The 20,238-nt window shown below is 34.4% G+C and overlaps 1 protein-coding gene across 1 annotated transcript in view; it reads left to right on the forward strand.

Moving 5' to 3' along the window:
* The window catches only part of LOC114338399 (probable pseudouridine-5'-phosphatase), a 32,780-nt gene extending 18,920 nt beyond the window's left edge, over positions 1 to 13,860 (forward strand). Inside the window, exons 3-4 of the mRNA XM_028288991.2 lie at positions 8,037 to 8,260; positions 13,508 to 13,860. Coding sequence (XP_028144792.1) covers positions 8,037 to 8,260; positions 13,508 to 13,684 — 401 coding nt within the window. The 3' untranslated portion in view covers positions 13,685 to 13,860. The remainder of the gene's footprint in view (positions 1 to 8,036; positions 8,261 to 13,507) is intronic.
* Positions 13,861 to 20,238: the final 6,378 nt, after the last annotated feature.

Below are 20,238 nucleotides of genomic sequence, written 5' to 3' on the forward strand. Positions count from 1 at the left end.
AACCATCCAAAAACATGTTTTTTTCTGTTAAAAATGAACACATTCACTTGCAAATAACTCGAAAAGTATTGACTTAGGGAAAAAACTCTATGGAACAAAAGTTGCTTAGAATTAGTCATTTTATCCAATTCCGGACTTATTTTGAATGTATATTTTTCACCTTCGAGAGGGGGTTATTCTCCTCTATTTTTGAAAAATGGAGGGGATGTAGAATTGTAAACTTTTTCTTATATAATAATAGACAATTTCAACTACCTATTCCCAAATTTTCATCCTTCCTTTATTTTTTTTGGGGTCAGATTGTTCTTTGATCGGGCTACTGAGGCTTTTTAAAGTATTTCAATTGCAATATCTCTAGGTAAATAATACTAACTATATTTTTCCAAATTTCATAAAGATCTTTCGTGATCCAGCTTATTTTTATAACGGATTTTTTTACACTGCCGCTATCTCTCCTTCCCCAGTTTCTATTTTTTTCTATTTAATATTCCTATAATTGTCTGTTCTTCTTCTTCTTCAGCCTTAAGTAATCCAACAATGGACATAGGCCTCAATTCAATCCGGTGTTTTCTATTTTGCGCCACTTGCTTCCTAGGGCAGTCAATGAGGGTATTTGGCTCCGAATTCCATCCAACTACATCGATTTACTTGATATTTTCACAGTAAGTAGGGAATAGCTCAAAAACAAAGTCTACCCTATGCTAATGTGCGCTTTTATCTTGGGGGTGTTTCCCACCCCTTCTCAGGGGTGAAAAATGTTTTGGTTAAAATAGCCACGGAAGGCTAGAGAACCTAATTCTAAGCAAAAACTGTTCTATATATTTTTTTTGAAAACTCAATACTTTTTGAGATATTCGTGGTTGAAAATTGGCCATTTTCATTGAAACATAATACCTTTTCGAACGGTATTTGCGAATACCTTAAAAACTATGCATCTAACAAAAAAATTTATAAAATATTTCTGTTGGTTATAAAAAAAAAAGAGATTCGTTCCTTCCTAAATCTTCTAGTTAACATACAAAGAGGGATATGGTAGATAAGAAGAGTTTGTTTTGCTGCTGCATGCTCAAATCGGTGTATTCAACTTGAAATAACAGAGAAACTGTCAATTTTAGGTGTATAATGATACTAATAACTTTTGTAGTGTTTGAAAAGACCTTTAAAATGAGCAATACTAAATGTCGATTACATTCAAACTAAGCGAGATATTCTGCAAAAAAGTTGATGACTAGTGTATTTCAGGGCCGGACTGGCTCATCAAAAAGGCGCCAACCCAAATTCCTAAAAAGGCGCCAACCTAATCTCAGAAAAAAGGCGCCAGACACCCCACCCCCCACCCTTCAATTTTTTACATCAACCTTTTTTAAGATCCTAATGCATGTAAAGTAAATCAATATAGCTTGTGAATTTTTTTAAGTTATATTAAGTTTACTTTGGAATAAATTTATTACGTTGCGTTGCCACAAAAATAAAATATAGCTTCAGTTTCCCAGTAGGTACCTATCCCGTTTAATCCGTTACACTCTTTGATACTATCTGGAGGCTCCAAACAAATTTTTGAAAACTTTGAGTAATTTTCAACTACTGCTACAGAATAATATAAGTACTACTACTATATCAGTTTACAGAGTTCTCCGACGCCTTCCGACTCTTAACCGCCATTCTTCTCTATTTAACTATATACGTGGGGGGATTTCTCTTTCCTCTAGTTCTTTTTCAATTCCCTTCCTCCAGCTTTTTCTCGGCCTTCCTCTTTTCCTTCTCCCTTAAGCTATCCACGCCAAAATCTGTTTAGGGATCCTGTCATCTGGCATTATCTATACATGGCCGTACCAAATTAGTTATGTTTTTATGTATCAACTATTGTATGTCTGACTTCCATCATTTCTCGTATTCTCTCATTTGGTATCCGATCTCTTCTTGATTTTCCTGCTGCTCTTCTCCAGAAGTCCACTTCTGTTACTAGTAACATTTTCTTTGTTCTTTATTTCAGTGACTTCACTGCCATATGTGATTACAATTTTAAGTATTGTATTGTATATGAGCTGTTTGTTCGCTTTAGATATTGTTTGGTCCCACAGAATGCCGTTCATCATGGTTAATATGGCTTTTCTATCCTGTATGTTTCTTTTTTTTATAGCAACATTGAGTGTTCCGTCTTGAGTGACCTTCATGCCCAGGTACTTGTATTCATCACAGTGTTTAATTTCTACCCCATCGTTTAATGTAATAAACTGCTTACCCCTCCAATAAACATGGCTTCAGTTTTCTTAATGTTGACTGCGAGGTCCCATTTGTTATATTTTTCCAAGTTATGTAACTCAAGTCGTCATGTTCCTGATCAATCAGAATTTGGCCATCAGTGAAACATAAAGTGTATAATGTTGTCTCGTCATTGAGAGCGATTCCCATGCCATTACAATTTCTATTCCACAGCTTGGATGCTTGTTCCAGATAAATTTTGAAAAGGGTAGGCCAAATACAGCAACCCTGCTTCAATCCCTTCAATTAAAAATATAATATTAAACATAGCAAAATTCATGATATATATACACAAGGTCTTAAGCTAGCAAATTTAATTAAAATAAAGGATTGCAAATTTAATTAAAATTTAGTTAAAATGTTTAGTTAATCTATTATGATTTAAACATGTTGAAAATAGAGACCGCACAAAAATATTAATTAACATCAATTAATAATAAAAATGAAAGGTGTACGATTTATAAAATGAGTTTAAAGATTATATTCTGTAATACAATTAAATTTAATCTCTTAGATTGTTAAATAAACTTGCTTAAGGGGTAGGCGCAAAATCTTGGTCTAATGCTATTCGAATGCATTCATTTTTTTCAAATCCTGAGAAAACTAATAAGTACATATTTTTGAAAAATTTAAACGCAGAATGAAAAATTACATTATTGCCGAGGGCCGAAAGTCCCTGAAAACTTCTATAATGTTTATTTTAATAAGTTACAGAGGTGAAAAACAAGAGAAAATTTAGTGTGGTGTTTAATTTTAAATATTTCATTCAAAAGAAAGTTTTTGTTTATTACTTTCATTTTTTTGGAATTTAAAAATCATAAGTGGCCAAAATAATGTTCGATATATTTCTGCGAAAATTTAGGGGTCCAAACATAATACCTAAGTATTAAATTATATTCATATATCCAATTGCTGCAAAAAAATCGAGAATAGTAACTTAAAACCATATACACAACGGCTTTGAATTTGGTGGCCCAAAACTATACCTTCTAAATTAAACTCAAGTGTTAAACTAGAAAACTGGAATATTTGGGTCACATTACCAGAGGAGAAATATGAGTTGCTGAGAATTATTATGCAAGGAAGGATCCAAGGAAGAAGAAGCATAGGAAGAAGACGCATCTCCTGGCTGAGGAACCTTAGAGAATGGTTTAACTGTAGTTCATTACAACTGTTCAGACCAGCAGCCAACAAAGTGACCATATCCATTATGATATCCAATCTCCGATAGGAGAGGGAACTTTAAGAAGAGAAGTTAAACTGTAAAATTCGTAGCTATTGGGTATATTTGATTGGGCGCAAAAAACAGCATGCGAGAAAGACATTGTTAGGATTTGGGTGCCATTTACGTAGACTACAGTTTTGGTTATATAGTAATTGGCGGTTACTATTTTATCGCAAAACCTAAAGTGTAAGGGCGCTGTTTGTTGTATCCACTGACTTCGGTATGTAGGACTCTGGAGTGCGAAAAGCTTAATGTTGTTAAGGAGCGCAGAAAACTACATCTCTATATGTTAGGCCAACTGTAGGGTATACAATTCTTATATTATAACATAAACAGCGGATATTGATACCTACAAAAGGTTCCCGAAGGTCGAGTACGTCGCGCGTCGTATCTAAGCTATTAACATAAAACTCTGGGTGCCATTTTCGAGCTATGTATGGTGGTCTTTGATTATCTGATATCTGATACCTGATACGAGTTGTATTTTATTGCATCCACTGGCTTCGTTATGTATGATTCTGGGGCGCAACAAACCTGTATATATAATGTAGTTAGGGAGCACAGAAAACTACACCTGTATATTTTAAGCCAATTATGGGATAGAACACTCTTATATTATAACAGAAACGGCGGATATTGATACCTATGAAAGGCGCCTAGACCGTAAAAATGGTCTTCTAGGGCGCCGAGCGTCACATCTAAGCTATTTGATTATCTGATACCTGATAAAAGTTGTATTTTGTTGTACTCACTGGCTTCGATATGTGATTCCGGGGCGCAGCAATCCTGTATGTATAATGTAGTCAGGCAAAAGGCGCCCGAAGATCTTCGAGGGCGCCGCGTGTCGCATCTAAGCTATTAACACAAAACCCTGGATGCCATTTTCGAGCTATGTATGCAGAAAACTGTACCTGTATATTTTAAGTCAATTGTGGGATGTAACACTCTTATATTGTAATGATATGATGTCCACAGCTGGCGATCGGCGGATATCGATACCTACAAAAGGCGCCCGAAGGTCTTCGAGGGCGCCCCGCGTCGCATCTTAGCTAATAACTTAATCAACTATTTCCAATGGAAAATAAGCCACAATTTTAACAAAAAAAATATTTTATTAACGTTTATTAATTGTGGTTTATTTCCCATTAAAAATAGTTGATTATAAAAATGTCACAAGGAAATATAGCTTCAGAACAACATTAATAACTTAATACACAGGGTGCCATTTTCGATATGTGTGCTGGCCTTTGATTGTCTGATACTTGATACGATGAGTTGTATTTTATTGTATCCACTGGCTTTGTTATTATATGATTCTGGAGCGCAATAATCCTGTACCTATGTATAATGTAGTCAGGCAAAAGGCGCCCGAAGGTTTTCGAGGGCGCCGCGCGTTGCATCTAAGCTATTAACACAAAACCGTGGATGCAATTTTCAAGCTATGTGTGCTAGACTTTGATTATAATTATCTGATACCTCATAAGAGTTCTCTTTTACAACCAGATTATGATCAATTGATCTTTGCTTCAACGAATCTTTGTGCAAAGTTTTAAAAAAAAATTCAGCTTTTAATTTTTTAATGGCATATGAACGAAAGCTAAAGGCGCACCGGCCCACGGGCCGGTGGGCCGGCGGCCCAGTCCGGGCCTGGTGTATTTTAAGAAGAAATGAGAAGTATATTTAACCCCTTATCCATAAGAATTTAAATACATCGTTTTCCTTCTACAATACTTTTTATTATAGTGTTATTTCTATGTTCAAAAAGTTGGACTGGATTAAAATAAATGGTTTTTGTAAAAAATAAGATCAAATTATAAAGCGCATTTTTAAATTTTCTTAAAAATCTTTATTTTCCTTCATGTAACTCGAAAAAGATAAGAGATACGAAAAAAAATACCACACAAAAATGTAGGGCTTTTTTAGATTAGAAAAATTTCCTTTTAATTTTTCATTACTGTATCTCTTCATTATCAAGTTACATGGAGAAAAAGGAAGATTTTTAAGAAAATTTAAAAATGCTCTCTATAATTTGATCTTTTTTTTCAAAAACCATTCATTCTAAACCCGTACGACTTTTTGAACATAGAAATAACATATAATAAAAGGTATATTGGAAGGAAAACGATGCATTTACATTTTGGTGGATGGGGGTTAAAATTACTTCTCATTTTTTCTTAAAATACATTAGTTATCAATTTTGTTTGCAGCATATCTTGCTTAGTTTTAATGTAATGTACCTTTAATATAGCTCATTTTAAAGGTCTTTTCAAGTACTACAAAAGGTATTAGAAGCAGTATACACCTAAAATCGACCAATTCTCTGTTATTTCAAGTTGAATACACCAATTTGAGAATGTACCGAAAAACAAACTATTTTCACCTACCATATCTCTTTTTGTATTATAACTAGAAGATTTATGAAGGTAAGTGTCTCTGTTTTTTTATAACCTACAAAAATGTTTAATGTAGTTTTTTTAGTTAGATGCATAGATTTTAAGGTATTCGCAAAAACCGTTCGAAAAGTTCGTTCGTCAAGGTTCTCTAGCGAATTCCGTGGTAATTTTAACCAAAAAATTTTCCATCCCTAAGAAGGGATGGGAACCACCCCCCAAGATAAAAGCACACATCGGCATAGGGTAGACTTTCAGTTAGGAGATAAGTAGAGGCTAGGCCCAAAATTTCATTAAAATCCATGCAGTAGGATAGAATTCAGAGATAATATCCTCCATTCTTCTTAATGTCATCTCATTTGTGGCCTTCTTCTGCTTCTCCTTCCTAACCATGGTCTTCATTGTTGTATTTCGTGGTTCCATCTTTTATCCTTCAGTCGGGCATTGTGTCCTGTGAAGCTCTACTTTAATTTGGCAGCATGTTCTCCCGCGTCTTTTACTTTAGTTTCGCTTCTAATCCATTTGTTTTTTTTGTCTATAAGTCTCACTCCGAGCAATGATTTTTCAATCGCTCTTTGTGGCTTTACTATTTTATCCATATTGGCCTTGGTGAATGTCCACGTCTGCAAGGGCGAATCCAGGGAGGTTGCCATGGCCCCCTCCGAGAATTAAAAAAAATATAAATTTAAATAGGTATGTCTTCTGGACTAGAATTGAACAAAAGCAGTAACGGAAGCTTTAAGAATGACATAGGATGTTTTATAAACCAAAATTTAGATAATTTTACAAAGTGCCAATTGTTAGAACGACCTTGGCAGCCATCAAAATCTTATCAATTCCCTTATTCTATACACACAAAGAATAAAAAAGAAATGAAGGGTTACTTGGATCACAAGAAATTAGAACAAAGGAGTTGGTGGGTGTTTTCGCACAGTTAAAAGGGATTGTTTTACAAGTATTGGGTTTTAATTTTTCTAATGAAAAATATGCTCATAATAAAGGGATGGCAGCCCAAAGCCTTGTCACGAAACCTTCAATATCTTTCGCCAAATTCATGGGCAAAGACAAAGCCATACAATCTCATGAAAAAATATAATATCACAATGTTATGAGTGCGTTGAAGTTTAGGTGGGTTTTCTACAAAGTTATCGCAACCCGCAAAAGTCAGTCATTAGCCAAATAGACTCTCAAAGGTCTAAACAGATATAAGAAAATAAAGAAAGACTACGACTAATAGTAGAGCCTATAGTATTCTTACGTCGACAAAATATTCCTCTAAGAGGCCATCATGATGATGGCCTTCTGCTTCTGGACGAAGATGCTGGACCTAGCAATGAGGAGTCCAGGGGCAATTGTCAAGGTTTAAAATCGCATCAGGAGATAAGACTCTTAAACGACACCTATCCGCAGCAATATGCATTAGTAACATCAGTCAATCAATTGATAACACGTTGTGGTGAAGAAATAATTGAAAAATAATGAATCAGGTTCAAAGTGCAAATTATTACTCTGTGATATTTGACGAAACGACCGACGTATCCCACATAGAATAGCTTTCTCTAAATTAGAAATACACAATAACAAAATTCGTGAAAACTTTGTAAGTTCATTGACGCTTGGGCTTGACATAAAAACAATGAGTGAAAATCAAGAAAGAGGGGAAGAACATGGCCTGACAGGGGAAGCATTGGGAAAAATAGTATTAATCTTGTTGAAAGAACTGCACTTATGGATCCGAAGAAATGTGGAGGGATCGCGTACTGACTTTAATAATGACAACTTTTTGTGAGCGGCCGTGGAGTAACGGCATATACGCTGGCCTCATACGCCAGTGCACGTGGGTTCGATCGCTGCCAAAGACAAACCATTTTCATTTCCAATAATGACACGAGTCGTCTCACCGTGCCTCGGAGAGCACGTAAAGCCGTCGGTCCCCCTGGGCTAGTGTACATCGGCAACTTGAAACAGGGTTAAAGATGTAAATGGCGCCGGAACTGTCCGAAAGGATCTCCCCGGCAAAAATGCCATACGATATTATTATTAACGATAACTTTTGAATGTCTGTATTTTGAAAATTGATCTAACGGTGAAAAACGTTTAGCTTGGGATTAAAGAGGATTATCATTTTTAAAAATGGAATAATTTTTTTACTATTTTAGAACTTATAAAACATCTCCACGAGAAAGGCATTCTCATTGCCGTGGCCACATCGGCATCTCAAGAAGCGACACAGATAAAAAGCAAAAACCATCAAGATGTTTTTAAATTGTTCCATCATATCGTATGTGGTAGCTCGGATCCAGCAGTTAAAAATGGAAAACCAGCTCCAGATATATTTTTAGTATGTGCTTCTAGATTTCCAGATAATCCTAATCCTTCCGATGTAAGTATCTGATGAACGTTTTATTTTGATTATATTTCAATCACATACCTAGGCAGTTACGAAAGCGTTATGGGGACCTATTGGGTTGTGAAGATTAGGATCTCAAACCAAAAAAGTTAAGTTTTCCATTTTAGTGGGGACTTTCCATATTTATTTAATTTAATTTTCCAACAATAGTTTTTTCCCAAAAATAGCGCCATCTATCCATAATTCGAAAAATGTCTGGACTAAATGTTACTTATTACTTATTTTCCCTAAATATCCCTTAAAATGAGAATATCCACCAATACCCTACACCTTGTCCAGGTATACGCTCCTACAACAACTGCACAAGAAGAAGACATCAACAGGTTCTATGGTCGTCTAGAAGAAACTGCGTTCACGCTATTCCGAATCGTGAACTCGGCATAATTTTAGGAGATTTTAACGCCAAAGTGGGGTCATCTAATGAAAATATTGAAGAAGTGCTGGGCAAAAATGGACTGGGACAGAGAAATGAGAATGGCGACCGTCTAGTGGAGTTCTGTGTAGAACAACATCTTACAATTACAAACACGTTATATCAACATCATCCACGGAGATTATACACATGGCGCAGCCCAGATGGACGAACAAGGAATCAAATAGACTGCATCCTAGTAAGATCAAGATGGAAGTCGTCGTCCATCAACTGTAAAACATATCCTGGCGCAGACTGTGGAAGCGATCATCAACTCTTGGTATTGAACGTTCGACTTCGTTTTAAAGTCCCCAAAAGAAGACCCCCAGAGAAAAGTCATGTCTCTAAATCCATCAAAAATCAATGACTTCCAACAAAACCTAGAAGAAGCTCTTTCTTTAGACCAAGTAGATAGTGACCCTGAGAGCACTTGGATCTATCTCAAAGATAAGGTAATCGAGGCTGCAAAGGACTACTCCTTACCAGAGAATTTAAACCTCAAACGTGGTCTGTAATAGATAAGGAAGGTAATTTAAAGATCGATACTGATGAAATATTGGAAACATGGCGAAACTACTGTGGCGAGCTATATAAAAATAATGAGGTATCAGCAGAAAATAAGTGGCCTTCTGACTACCCTAGAGAACCTTCTGTCTTACTCGCTGAAGTCAAAGATGCAATTAAATCACTAAAGAGAAATAAATCCCCAGGCAATGATTCAATACCATGTGAAATACTACAGTTACTAACAGTTACAAATACAAAGGATTACATATCATCCATTCTATCTGTCGCTGTTTGGAATTCAGGAAAATGGCCATCTGATTGGTGTACCTCAATTTATATCCCACTACACAAAAAAGGAACTACTACCAGATGTGAAAACTACCGCACACTGTCACTAATAACACATGCTAGTAAAATCTTGTTGCATATCATCAAAAACAGATTAAAAACCTATCTACATTACCAAATACCTCAGGAACAAGCGGGGTTTGTAAAGGGTAAATGTACAAGGGAACAAATCCTGAACCTGAGACAACTCATTGAAAAGTCTAGAGAATTACTAGGGCGCACCAATGCACCTGGTGACACTTATTAAAAATCTGTACCAGTCTAATATAGTGACAGTACGACTAGATCAGAAGTTCTCAAACCAATTCAAGACCGAGAGAGGTGTTAGACAAGGATGCGTGTTGTCACCTGACTTATTTAACATTTATGGTGAACATGTCATGAGGATGGTTTTAGAAGGATGGGCCGGTGGAGTAACAGTAGCTGGTAGGAAAATCTTCAATTTAAGATTTGCTGATGACACTACACTTATACCAGCAAATGAGCAAGAAATGTTTGATCTTCTGCGAAGAGTTGAGTACGAAAGCAATAAAGTTGGTCTGAAAATCAATAAAGCTAAGACAAAAATAATGGTGGTCGACAGATTAGACACTATTCAACTGACTAACATGTTACAGGAATACCAGATAGTAATAGCTATTTGTATAACAAGGGAGGAAAGTGCTACTTTTCCTCCCGAGAATGAAGTTTACCGCCCGAAGCGTAGCGGAGGGCAGTAATCATTCAAGGGAGGAAAAGGCACTTTACTCCCATGTTATACATATGGTTTTTCCACCTTCCTCAAATAACAAGTAATTTTTTCATTTTTACTTAATTTATTTATGTAACTAACCAACAAAATTTATTAGAACTAAAACTAACAAGTAGGTACAATATAACTGTCAACTGTCAAATATAAGTCAAATTATTAACGTAAACATTGTTAAATCAGAATAACATTTTACTGTTTTTTACCGTACTGCAAAATACAGAGTGTTTTTAAATAAACGGAAAAATGTATAGATACTTCCGTAATAGAAAATAGATATTGTACAGGGCGTCAATAAGTTATATTTAATGAATGAAATGCCATGACGTCAAAATCCACTCGTCCATGACGAGTGGATTACCAAATTGGAACGGTCAAAATTCGAAAGTGAATCAACTACTTCTTTAGACAAATGAGAAGTCCCAGATCTAAACAATAAATCTGAAAATTCTCTTGGAACCACTTTCAAATTTTGGCATAACGTTATAAAATGAGTAATTGCATTATGAAAGCTCTCTTTGATTTCATCAATATCTTTTTTATATATCTCGTATAAAATATTGATTCACATCTTAACTTCTTCTTTATTTAGCGTAAAAAGAACATCTAACAGCTGATGTAACATCTTTGTAGCATTATATTCTCTTTAAAAGATCTTGAGTAATATCGTCGCATATTATAACATTAAATAGGTATTTTAATAAAATTATGAATCTTTCTTGCCCTTTTAAAATTGTTTCACTTTCAAATACTTCATTGAAAAATGTTTTTCTTTAATTTGTTCTTTGAAGGTCAATTCTATTAAATATGTTTGAGACACCCTCGCCTTCCCAAAAAAATATTTTTGGCTTCTAATGCAATTTCGCTTAATTTATTCCTTACGTCTCCAACAAAGCTCAAATGTCATTAATTCTGCTCCAATTAACACGTTAAAGTCCACAGTTTCTAACGATTTGCTTGTTGCATTCACCCTTTTTAAAATTTGTGCCCAAATCAGTGTCAATAGAGCTGTCTCAAAGGTATCCATTTTATTCTGCAGTGCCTTAGCATTACTGCTAACTGTTGATTTTTTGTCTCTATTATTGTTTAACTGGAAAAAACATGTTTGATGGATCCGTAGTTTTTAAATAAAGCATTTACAGCGTCAAAAGTTTCTACAAGTTTTGTTTTCATCACAGGAATTCATTGCTAACTGGAAACTTTGGTAAGACTATAACAACTCTTCTTAGGACCTTTACCAAATAGTCAGCTTCGCGTTCTACTTGCTCTTTCAAGCCAGCGTCTATAAGTCCAATTTAACTGATGATCCATCTAACTCCATCTAACTGATGATCTTGTTATTAATGCAACCATAGAGTTCAGATGAAATTTGCTTTCTTCATGAGATTTGAGTAAACTATACAAATGTTTCCAGTGGGTTTCTATCCAAATCCTCTTTTTTTATTGACAATAATTTGCACGGGTAACAATAAACAGCTTTAACACTTATCTTTGCTTCCACTGGGTTTTACTCTATAAGAGTTGCTTTCATTTAATCTTCTATAATAAGCTTTGTCTCCAGCTTCATGCATTTTTTTACAATTTTCTAAGGAATCGCTCTTTGGTTTAATTAAAAGTTGTCACAGTTCTTATTTATCAGTCTTAAAATCAAACCATATCGAAATCGCAGGTATTTTGTAGTCTTTTTCTCTATTTAAAAAAATATGGTCATCCATTATTTAGCGGACTTTAATTTGTTATTAATAAAAGGAAGGGTCTCTACGGGCCCCTGGGCGCCCGCACCAAGCGCCCAATGGATAAACCGGCACTGCAATTTTTCATAAAAGTGTCTTATTGTTACGCGTTTTCTTGTTAGGACGTTGAACACTTTGAGTTAATCATTAACGAAAGTCAAAATCTTGATGTTATACAGGGTGTTTCATTAATAATTGTCCATATAGTAACTGGAGAAACCTTAGCACAAAATACGAAGATTTAACCTAAAACACTTAAATAAAATGTGGTTCCTTACAGAGTTACAGGGTGTTTTATATAAAAATTTAAAAACTATTTTTGCTCAGCATTTTAAAACTATTCTATGTATCCTTTTCATACTTGGCAGAAAGTGCGACTACTATATACCCTACTAAATTATGATAAACAAAAGTTTCTAGCTACTACCAGAGGCGTACGACAGGGGATAGTGAATGGTTGACCCTTCTCAAATTCTACGCCACTGGTGGAATTACTATTTTAGTGCCATTTTTAGATTCTCCAATGCTTTCTACGTAAATAATATACTTCACATTGGTAACGATAAAGTCATTAGTTTTCGAGATATTTGAAGTTAAATATGAAACGGCACAGTTATTTTGATTAATTTATGATATGATTCAATATGATTAAAATTTAAAAATTATTTGTACCCAGTACTTTAAAACTATTTGCAGGATCCTTATCATACTTGGCAAAAAGTGTAGGTACTGTACACCCTACCAAATTAAGATAAATAAACGTTTCTAGCTACTACCAGAGGCGTACGATAGGGGATAGTGGCTGATTGACCCTTCTCAAATTCTACGCCACTGACGAAATTGCTAATTTATTGTAATTTTTTGATTTTGCAATACTTTTTATGTAAATAATATACTCTTCATTCATAACGATAAAATGATTAATTTTCGAGATATTTGAAATTAAAAATGAAGCGACACAATACATTAATCAAAATAACCGTGTCGTTTCATTTTTAACTTCAAAGATCTCGAAAACTAATGACTTTATCTTTACGAATACAGAGTATATTATTTTCATAGAAAGTATTGGAGAATCCAAAAATTGAACTAAAATAGCAATTCCGCCAGTGGCGTAGAATTTGGAAAGGGTCAACCCATCACTTTCCCCCGTCGTACGCCTCTGGTAATAGGCACAAACGCTTGTTTAACATAATTTAGTAGTTTGTATAGTACCTATACGTTCTGCCAAGTATGAAAAGGATACGTCGAATAGTTTTAAAATGCTGAGCAAAAATAATTTTTAAATTGTTAGATAAAACACCCTGTACCTTAGTAAGGAACCACATTTTATTTAAGTGTTTTAGGTTAAATCTTCGTATTTTGTGCTAAGGTTTCTCCAGTTACTATATGGACAATTATTAATGAAACACCCTGTATAAAATTATAAGAATTTGTTTAATTAGTGTTTGCTCTAATATTTTGATTTTTAGTGCCTCGTTTTTGAAGATGCCCCGAATGGGATCCAAGGAGCTATCAGTGCTGGTATGCAAGCTGTGATGGTACCAGAACCCTACATTTCCGAAGAACTTAGAAAACCTGCTACTCTCGTTTTGGATTCTCTGACGCAGTTTAAACCAGAACTATTTGGTCTACCAGCCATGGAATGAGCAAGAACTTTGAAAAGCTGTTACTCTAGTCTTCTAGAATTCTCAGATGCAGTTCAAGGCAAAACTGTTGGGTGTATCTGCCATAGAATGAGCGAATATCTTTTAACAGTGTTGATGGAAACATTTATTTATTTATTAATAGATATTTTTTTAATAAAGGGCGTAATTCAATGTGATCACAATTTTTTTAATAACACAAGATATTTTTTCGTCAATTATTATGCAGGATTTATGTTGACCTAGAACAGAAAGCGATGAAGAAGAACAAAATAGTAAAGCGGAACAGAGCCGGATTTAAGGCAGTGGGGGCCCCTGGGCAAAATTGGTGTGGGGCCCTACCTCCTACCATTAAAAAAATGTTGATCTACTTTTATAAATATAATTTTAAATAATAAAAAGTACAAGAGCTGTAACTTGTTACAGTAAAATATTAAAAATGATAGTAAGATGTATTGTTTTAAAGTCCGGGAACTTTTCGAGATATTTTAATTGAAAATTTCTTGATTATGTGGGACATATATTATCTAGTTGCATTAAGACATCGTGGCCAATACTCATTGTAGGGAGATCATTCAAACACTCTTGGCCCATCATAGGCGGAAGTCGATTTTTAATTAACTTAAATTTTGAGAATGATCTCTAACAACTGCAGTCTGCAGTTAGTTAGCATCACAACTAAATATAAACAAAGTGTCACCTCAACATTTGGAAAAGCATCATTCATATTCTTTTCTTTTTTTTTCATTTTCATTTGAAGTTCTTTGCTTATATTTGATGAGCTGATTTCCTCTTTAAATGAATTGAAGAATCTTACAAACTGTACCAGAAAGACACATAAGTTTTCATCTAAATCATTGCTATAGATGTTGGTAAGTTGATGATAATGTTGGTGAGTGAGCTTCAATTTCATTGAGAGTTAAATTTTCCAATTTTCCCAAATGATGTAAAAATCCAAAATTGGAATGAATGGATTCACATGCAGAAAGCCTATGACTAAAGGTAATGAAGTGACTGAAATTTTGAGTTCTAAACTTCTCTGATATTCTCATATCTTTCGAAATTGTCACGTCTTGACTGTATAATTTATTTAAGTGTTCTAAGTGCTGCCACTCCTGAATTAAGGTCAATATTTGGACCTTGAAGAATACGACTTTTGCTGTTTGTCCTCCCTAATATCTTCTCTGTTTCCAGTAAACACATTCGATTATAGGTACATACAAACTATTTGCAATGCTACGAGTTTTAAATTGTTGCTCATAGTCTTCCGAAATTTTGGATAATGCTCCTTTAATCTGATTATAAACTTTAACTAGTCCTTTTGCGGCATTATCTCCATGACCATCTAGTAGTATTTGCTCTTTTAGAAAGCAGAGAAACAATAATATTTTTGCCACGGTCTGCGTTGCTGTCGCTTAAAGATGCAGCTTTTAAACATTCTGTTAAGTTGTATCTATATGTAGAGGAAGTGAAAAATACAAGAAATTCTAAGAAATGATTCTAAGAAATTGATTGTTCATTGAGTGATATGAACTGAATAATATTTTGACTTCTTAATCCTTGAAACTATTTCATTTAATACGTTTTGACTCATCGGATGTACCTACAATTTCCTCACATATAGTTGATGAAAGATAGTTGACATGTCCGCTTCCAGGATTTGAATATTTATTAATAAATACAGTCCCTGCTCAGTTTATTAGACTCACCACAGAAATATCAGTTTTTTTAATTTGAAACACCTTAAAAGTATGTTCAAATTCATACAGAACTGGTGAATAGGTTAAATAACAATTACTTAATATTCGTGCTACATAATTAAATTAAAAATAGTGAAACTTTTGATTGAATTGTGAAAAATTGACAGATGGCAATAGAATGGGGTAAAAGTGTCCAATGACTCGACTTTTTTCAACTTTAGTTTTTTAGCTAAATTAGTGACTGGTGATCAATTTTCGTAAAATTTGCAGTGGTGAGTGTTAATATTGCTCTATTTGAATGTTAGTTTTTAATTTGTTTAATTTATTTTAAGATATTAATAGAAATATGTTAATTTCTAAAAGATCAACATCTTGGATTGGAATTTTTTCATATGGGTGATTGCTTTCTGTTGAGCAAATCTCTTCTGTAACTACTCTATTAGACAATATCACATGTTGTCAAAGAGAAATAGCAAAAAAAATGTGATGGATATTACTCGTCAGTTTAAAGGTTGGGTCAAAAACCTAAAGAGAAACATCCTGTTACATCGATTTGGAGAGGTTGGTATGGCAGAAAGATTTCAGTCACCTCCAGAGGGCAACGAATTTTAAATAATTCAGTTGTAAAATACAGAAGAGTCACCCATAGCGATAAAAGGAATAAATTGGAAGAAGCTGAGTGTTCAGTATCGGAGTCCACTGTACGCCGAAATCTGTACAGTATGGGATTCAAACATCAGAGGCCAGTTAAGGAACCAACTCAGTCGACTATCACCATAAATGCTCAAAAAACGCTTAGTTTTGCCAATTTGGATAAAAACTCTCTAAGTCATATAATATTTATGCAAACTGGCCGAAACTAAGCGTTTCTTGAACATCTGTGGTGATTGTTTTGGTTCCTTAACTAGCCTAAGCCATTTTAATCCGATACTGTACAGATTTCGGCGTACAGTGGACTCCGATACTGAACACTCAGCTTCTTCCAATGTATTCCTTATATCGCTATGTGTGACTCTTCTGTATTTTACAACTGAATTCTTTAAAATTCGTTGCCCTCTGGAGGTGACTGAAATCCTTCTGCCATACCAACCCCTCCAAATCGATGTAACAGGATGTTTCTCTTTAGGTTTTTGACCCAACCTTTGAACTGACGAGTAAGATTTATCACATTTTTTTGCTATTTCTCTTTGACAATATGTGATATTGTCTAATAGAGCAGTTACAGAAGAGATTTGCTCAACAGAAAGATCTTTACAATCACCCATATGAAAAAATTCCAATCCAAGATATTGATCTTTTAGAAATTAACATATTTCTATTAATATCTTAAAATAAATTAAACAAATTAAAAACTAACATTAAAATAGAGCAATATTAACACTCACCACTGCAAATTTTACGAACATTGATCAAAAATCACTAATTTAGCTAAAAACCGTAAGTTGAAAAAAGTCGAGTCATTGCACACTTTTACCCTATTCTATTGACATCTGTCAATTTTTCACAATTCAATCAAAAGTTTCACTATTTTTAACTTAATTATGTAGTACGATTATTAAGTAATTGTTATTTAACCCATTCACCAGTTCTGTATGACTTTGAACATACTTTTAAGGCGCTTCAAATTAAAAAACTGATATTTCTAGGGTGTCTAATAAATTGAGCAGGGACCGCATAGTGCTTCAAAAATTAATCATATTCAACTAATAACAGGAGTATTCCCAAATAATTTTCATTTTGTGATGAATTCGGCAACTCATTTTTAGCTGCGAAATGCTAAATCTTGTTCACAAATAAACTTTATAACACTAAAATTAATCTTTGAGTTACCATTTTCCAATAATTCTTTATTTCTTCGGCCTGTTTTGCTATTTCAGTATCAATACGCCCAATTCTTTCGTGTGCTTTAGACATTTCGTGATCTATAAGCATACTATCTGCATGCTTCCAATCACAAAATCCTCTGTGGCTAAAATGTGTACGAACACTAGATAAGAATTTACAAACGAAGCAATACACTCACCCGGTGGAAGGTGAAAAACATAACCATGAACAATGTATTATATTATCACTCCTACGCTCCTTAATTTTATACTTGTCATACATTGTCGAGTTCCTGTATCTTCTGCCAATGTCTGTTTAAATGAACCTCTTATGTTTGGGGCTTTGTGGGGGGCCCCGGGCAGCTGCCCAGCCTGCCACCCCTTAAATCCGGCCCTGAAGCGGAATACAAAAAGATGAAGAAATCCAGAAGAAAGAGACGAGTTTAGAAACTACATAAAAACGGTAGATGAGGTGCAAGAAGCAGAAAACGTAAATGTTCTAAATACAGCCGCACTTGAAACAATAAAGCATATAAAACATTTTGTCCCAAAAACAAGCTAGAGAAAATCATTTAAGATACTAGAAAAGACACTTACTCAACACACACACTACACATGACACTAGGTACCTAACTGCAAAAATGTACCGTACCTACCATGCCAATGGCCATTAGTTGTCGAGGCATTAGCTAAATAAATAAAAAAGATACTAGAAAAGAAATAGAAGAGCAGAGAAAATTAAACATTTACTAAACGAACTAAATAAAATAGCGAGGGCAATGAAAAATATGTACTGAAACACAACTATGAGGCGGTAATCCGAACAACAGAGCAAAAAATTATGGAATTACCAAAAACACAGCAGGTAAATATAAAAATAACATAGGTACCTAAAATATCTCATAAAGGAAAAAAATACACTTCTCCAAGAAATTAACGCACCACCTTAAAAATGGGCCACTTTTGATTTCTCGAATTTCCTAAACCGTTCGATTTAAGTGATTTTTTGAACATGTTATAGCCTTATTCTTTAACAATATCTCTGTATTGTTGCTAGACAGGTAAATGGTGTTTTTTTCTCAAAGTTCACCACACCCTGTGGAATATTCTAGCATTTACAAAATACTAAAATTAAAACCCAACTGTATATGTTATGTTTTCATGTGCCTCATGTTTTCTTAACTTTTTGTTTTTTGATTAATTCGCTTATATTGGATAATAAAAAAGTTAGGTACTTTAACAACTAGCCTTGTTTTTCGTCAATACAGGGTGTTTTTAAATAAGTATGGCAAACTTTAAGGGGTAATTCTGCATCAAAAATTAGGACAGTTTGCTTTATAAGCGTATGTCCGTAAATACTTTTTTTTCGAGATAGGGGGTGTTGGAATTTTTCTTACAAACTGACGATTTATTTATTGTTCTAAGACCGGTCGAGATATGAAAATGAAATTTGATGGGTTTAAAGAGGTAGTATTGCGCTTTTTTGATATACAACTTGGAATTTAATATTAACCATTGGAGCGCATACGGGTAATATTACCCTTATGTGCGCCAGTGGTGAACATAAAATTCTTCATTGTATGTCAAAAAATGCACAATAACTACCTCTTAAAACCCACCAAATTTCATATGCATATCTCAACTGGTTTTAGAGCAATTAATAAATCGTCAGTTTGTAAGAAAAATTTCCCAACAATGTCAACATCCCGTATCTCATTATGTTTATAAAGCAAACTTTCATTATTTTTTCATGCAGAATTACGAATTACCCCTTAAACTTTGCCGCACTTATTTAGAAACACTCTGTAGTGATAAAGAACATGGCTAGTTGTTAAAATACCTAACTTTTTTATTATCCAACATAAGCGAATGAATAAAAAAAACAGTACCTATATTAATAAAACCTGAGGCTATAGTTGGGTTTTAATTTCAGTATTTTATAAATGCTAGAATATTCCACAGGGTGTGGTGAACTTTGAGAAAAAAACACACTTTGATTGGTACACCTGGTATACAGTGACAATTTACCTGTCTAGCAACAATTTTATTACAGTGATATTGTTAAAGAATAAGGCATTTAAAAAATCACTTAAATCGGACAACAGATTTAGGAAATTCGAAACAGCAAAAATGACCAATTTTTAAGGTGATGCGTTAATTTCTTGGAGTAGTGTATAATGATCGAATTTCTCTCCAGTCTTGACCTCATGGGTGAGTGTAAAAGGAGTTGTTGGATATCTTCCTGGTCGTGATCGAGATCGTTGGCCGCAAAAATTCGCAACATTTTTCTCAATCAGAACATTTCAGTGACGTCTATCTTTCTAATTGCCTTTTGTCATTGCCGAGTTTTGAACTCATCAATGGTACTACAGCCCTATAGAAGAGCGTCGACCTTTCCAAGTTTATTACGCCAGTCAGTTCTATCTATTGCCAACTGTTGTCAGTTTGCTGCGCCTATTTTTCTACCATACTCATCCACACCATCCTTCCATCCGAGTTTTGGCCTACCCCTATTTCTACTTCCCACAGGTTGTGACATAAGGATTCTTCTAGGAGGGTTGTTCTGCTATGATCTTGCTAGATGCCTTGCCCATCTTAGTCTTCATATTTTTATAAGAAATACTACGTCTTTCACGCCAAATATATGTTTATATCTGTGGTATAAGTATCTCGTAGTTATACCTCCTCCTCCAAACAGCATTTTCACAGATGCCACCAAATATTGATCTTATTTAGGACCCTTCGTTTTAATATAAGCAGAAGTTTTTCATCTTCCTTGGATATGGTCCATGTCTCCGATCCATGTTTTATATAAAATATGGTTATTTTTGTTTTTGGGCTTAAGTTTCTGCTTCTCATATGTCTACTTAATCCAAAATAGCATTTGTTTGCTAGGATTATCCTTCGCTTGATTTCTTCCGCCATGACGTTCTTCTTGGTGATCAGAGAGCCTAAGTAGGTGAATTTGTCCACCACGTCAAAGGTAGAGTTATCAACCGTGAATTGGTGACGATGTTTCTGGCTCTATTGTTGG

The sequence above is a fragment of the Diabrotica virgifera genome, chromosome 8, assembly GCF_917563875.1.
Source record: "Diabrotica virgifera virgifera chromosome 8, PGI_DIABVI_V3a".
Classification (NCBI taxonomy): Eukaryota; Metazoa; Arthropoda; class Insecta; order Coleoptera; family Chrysomelidae; genus Diabrotica; species Diabrotica virgifera.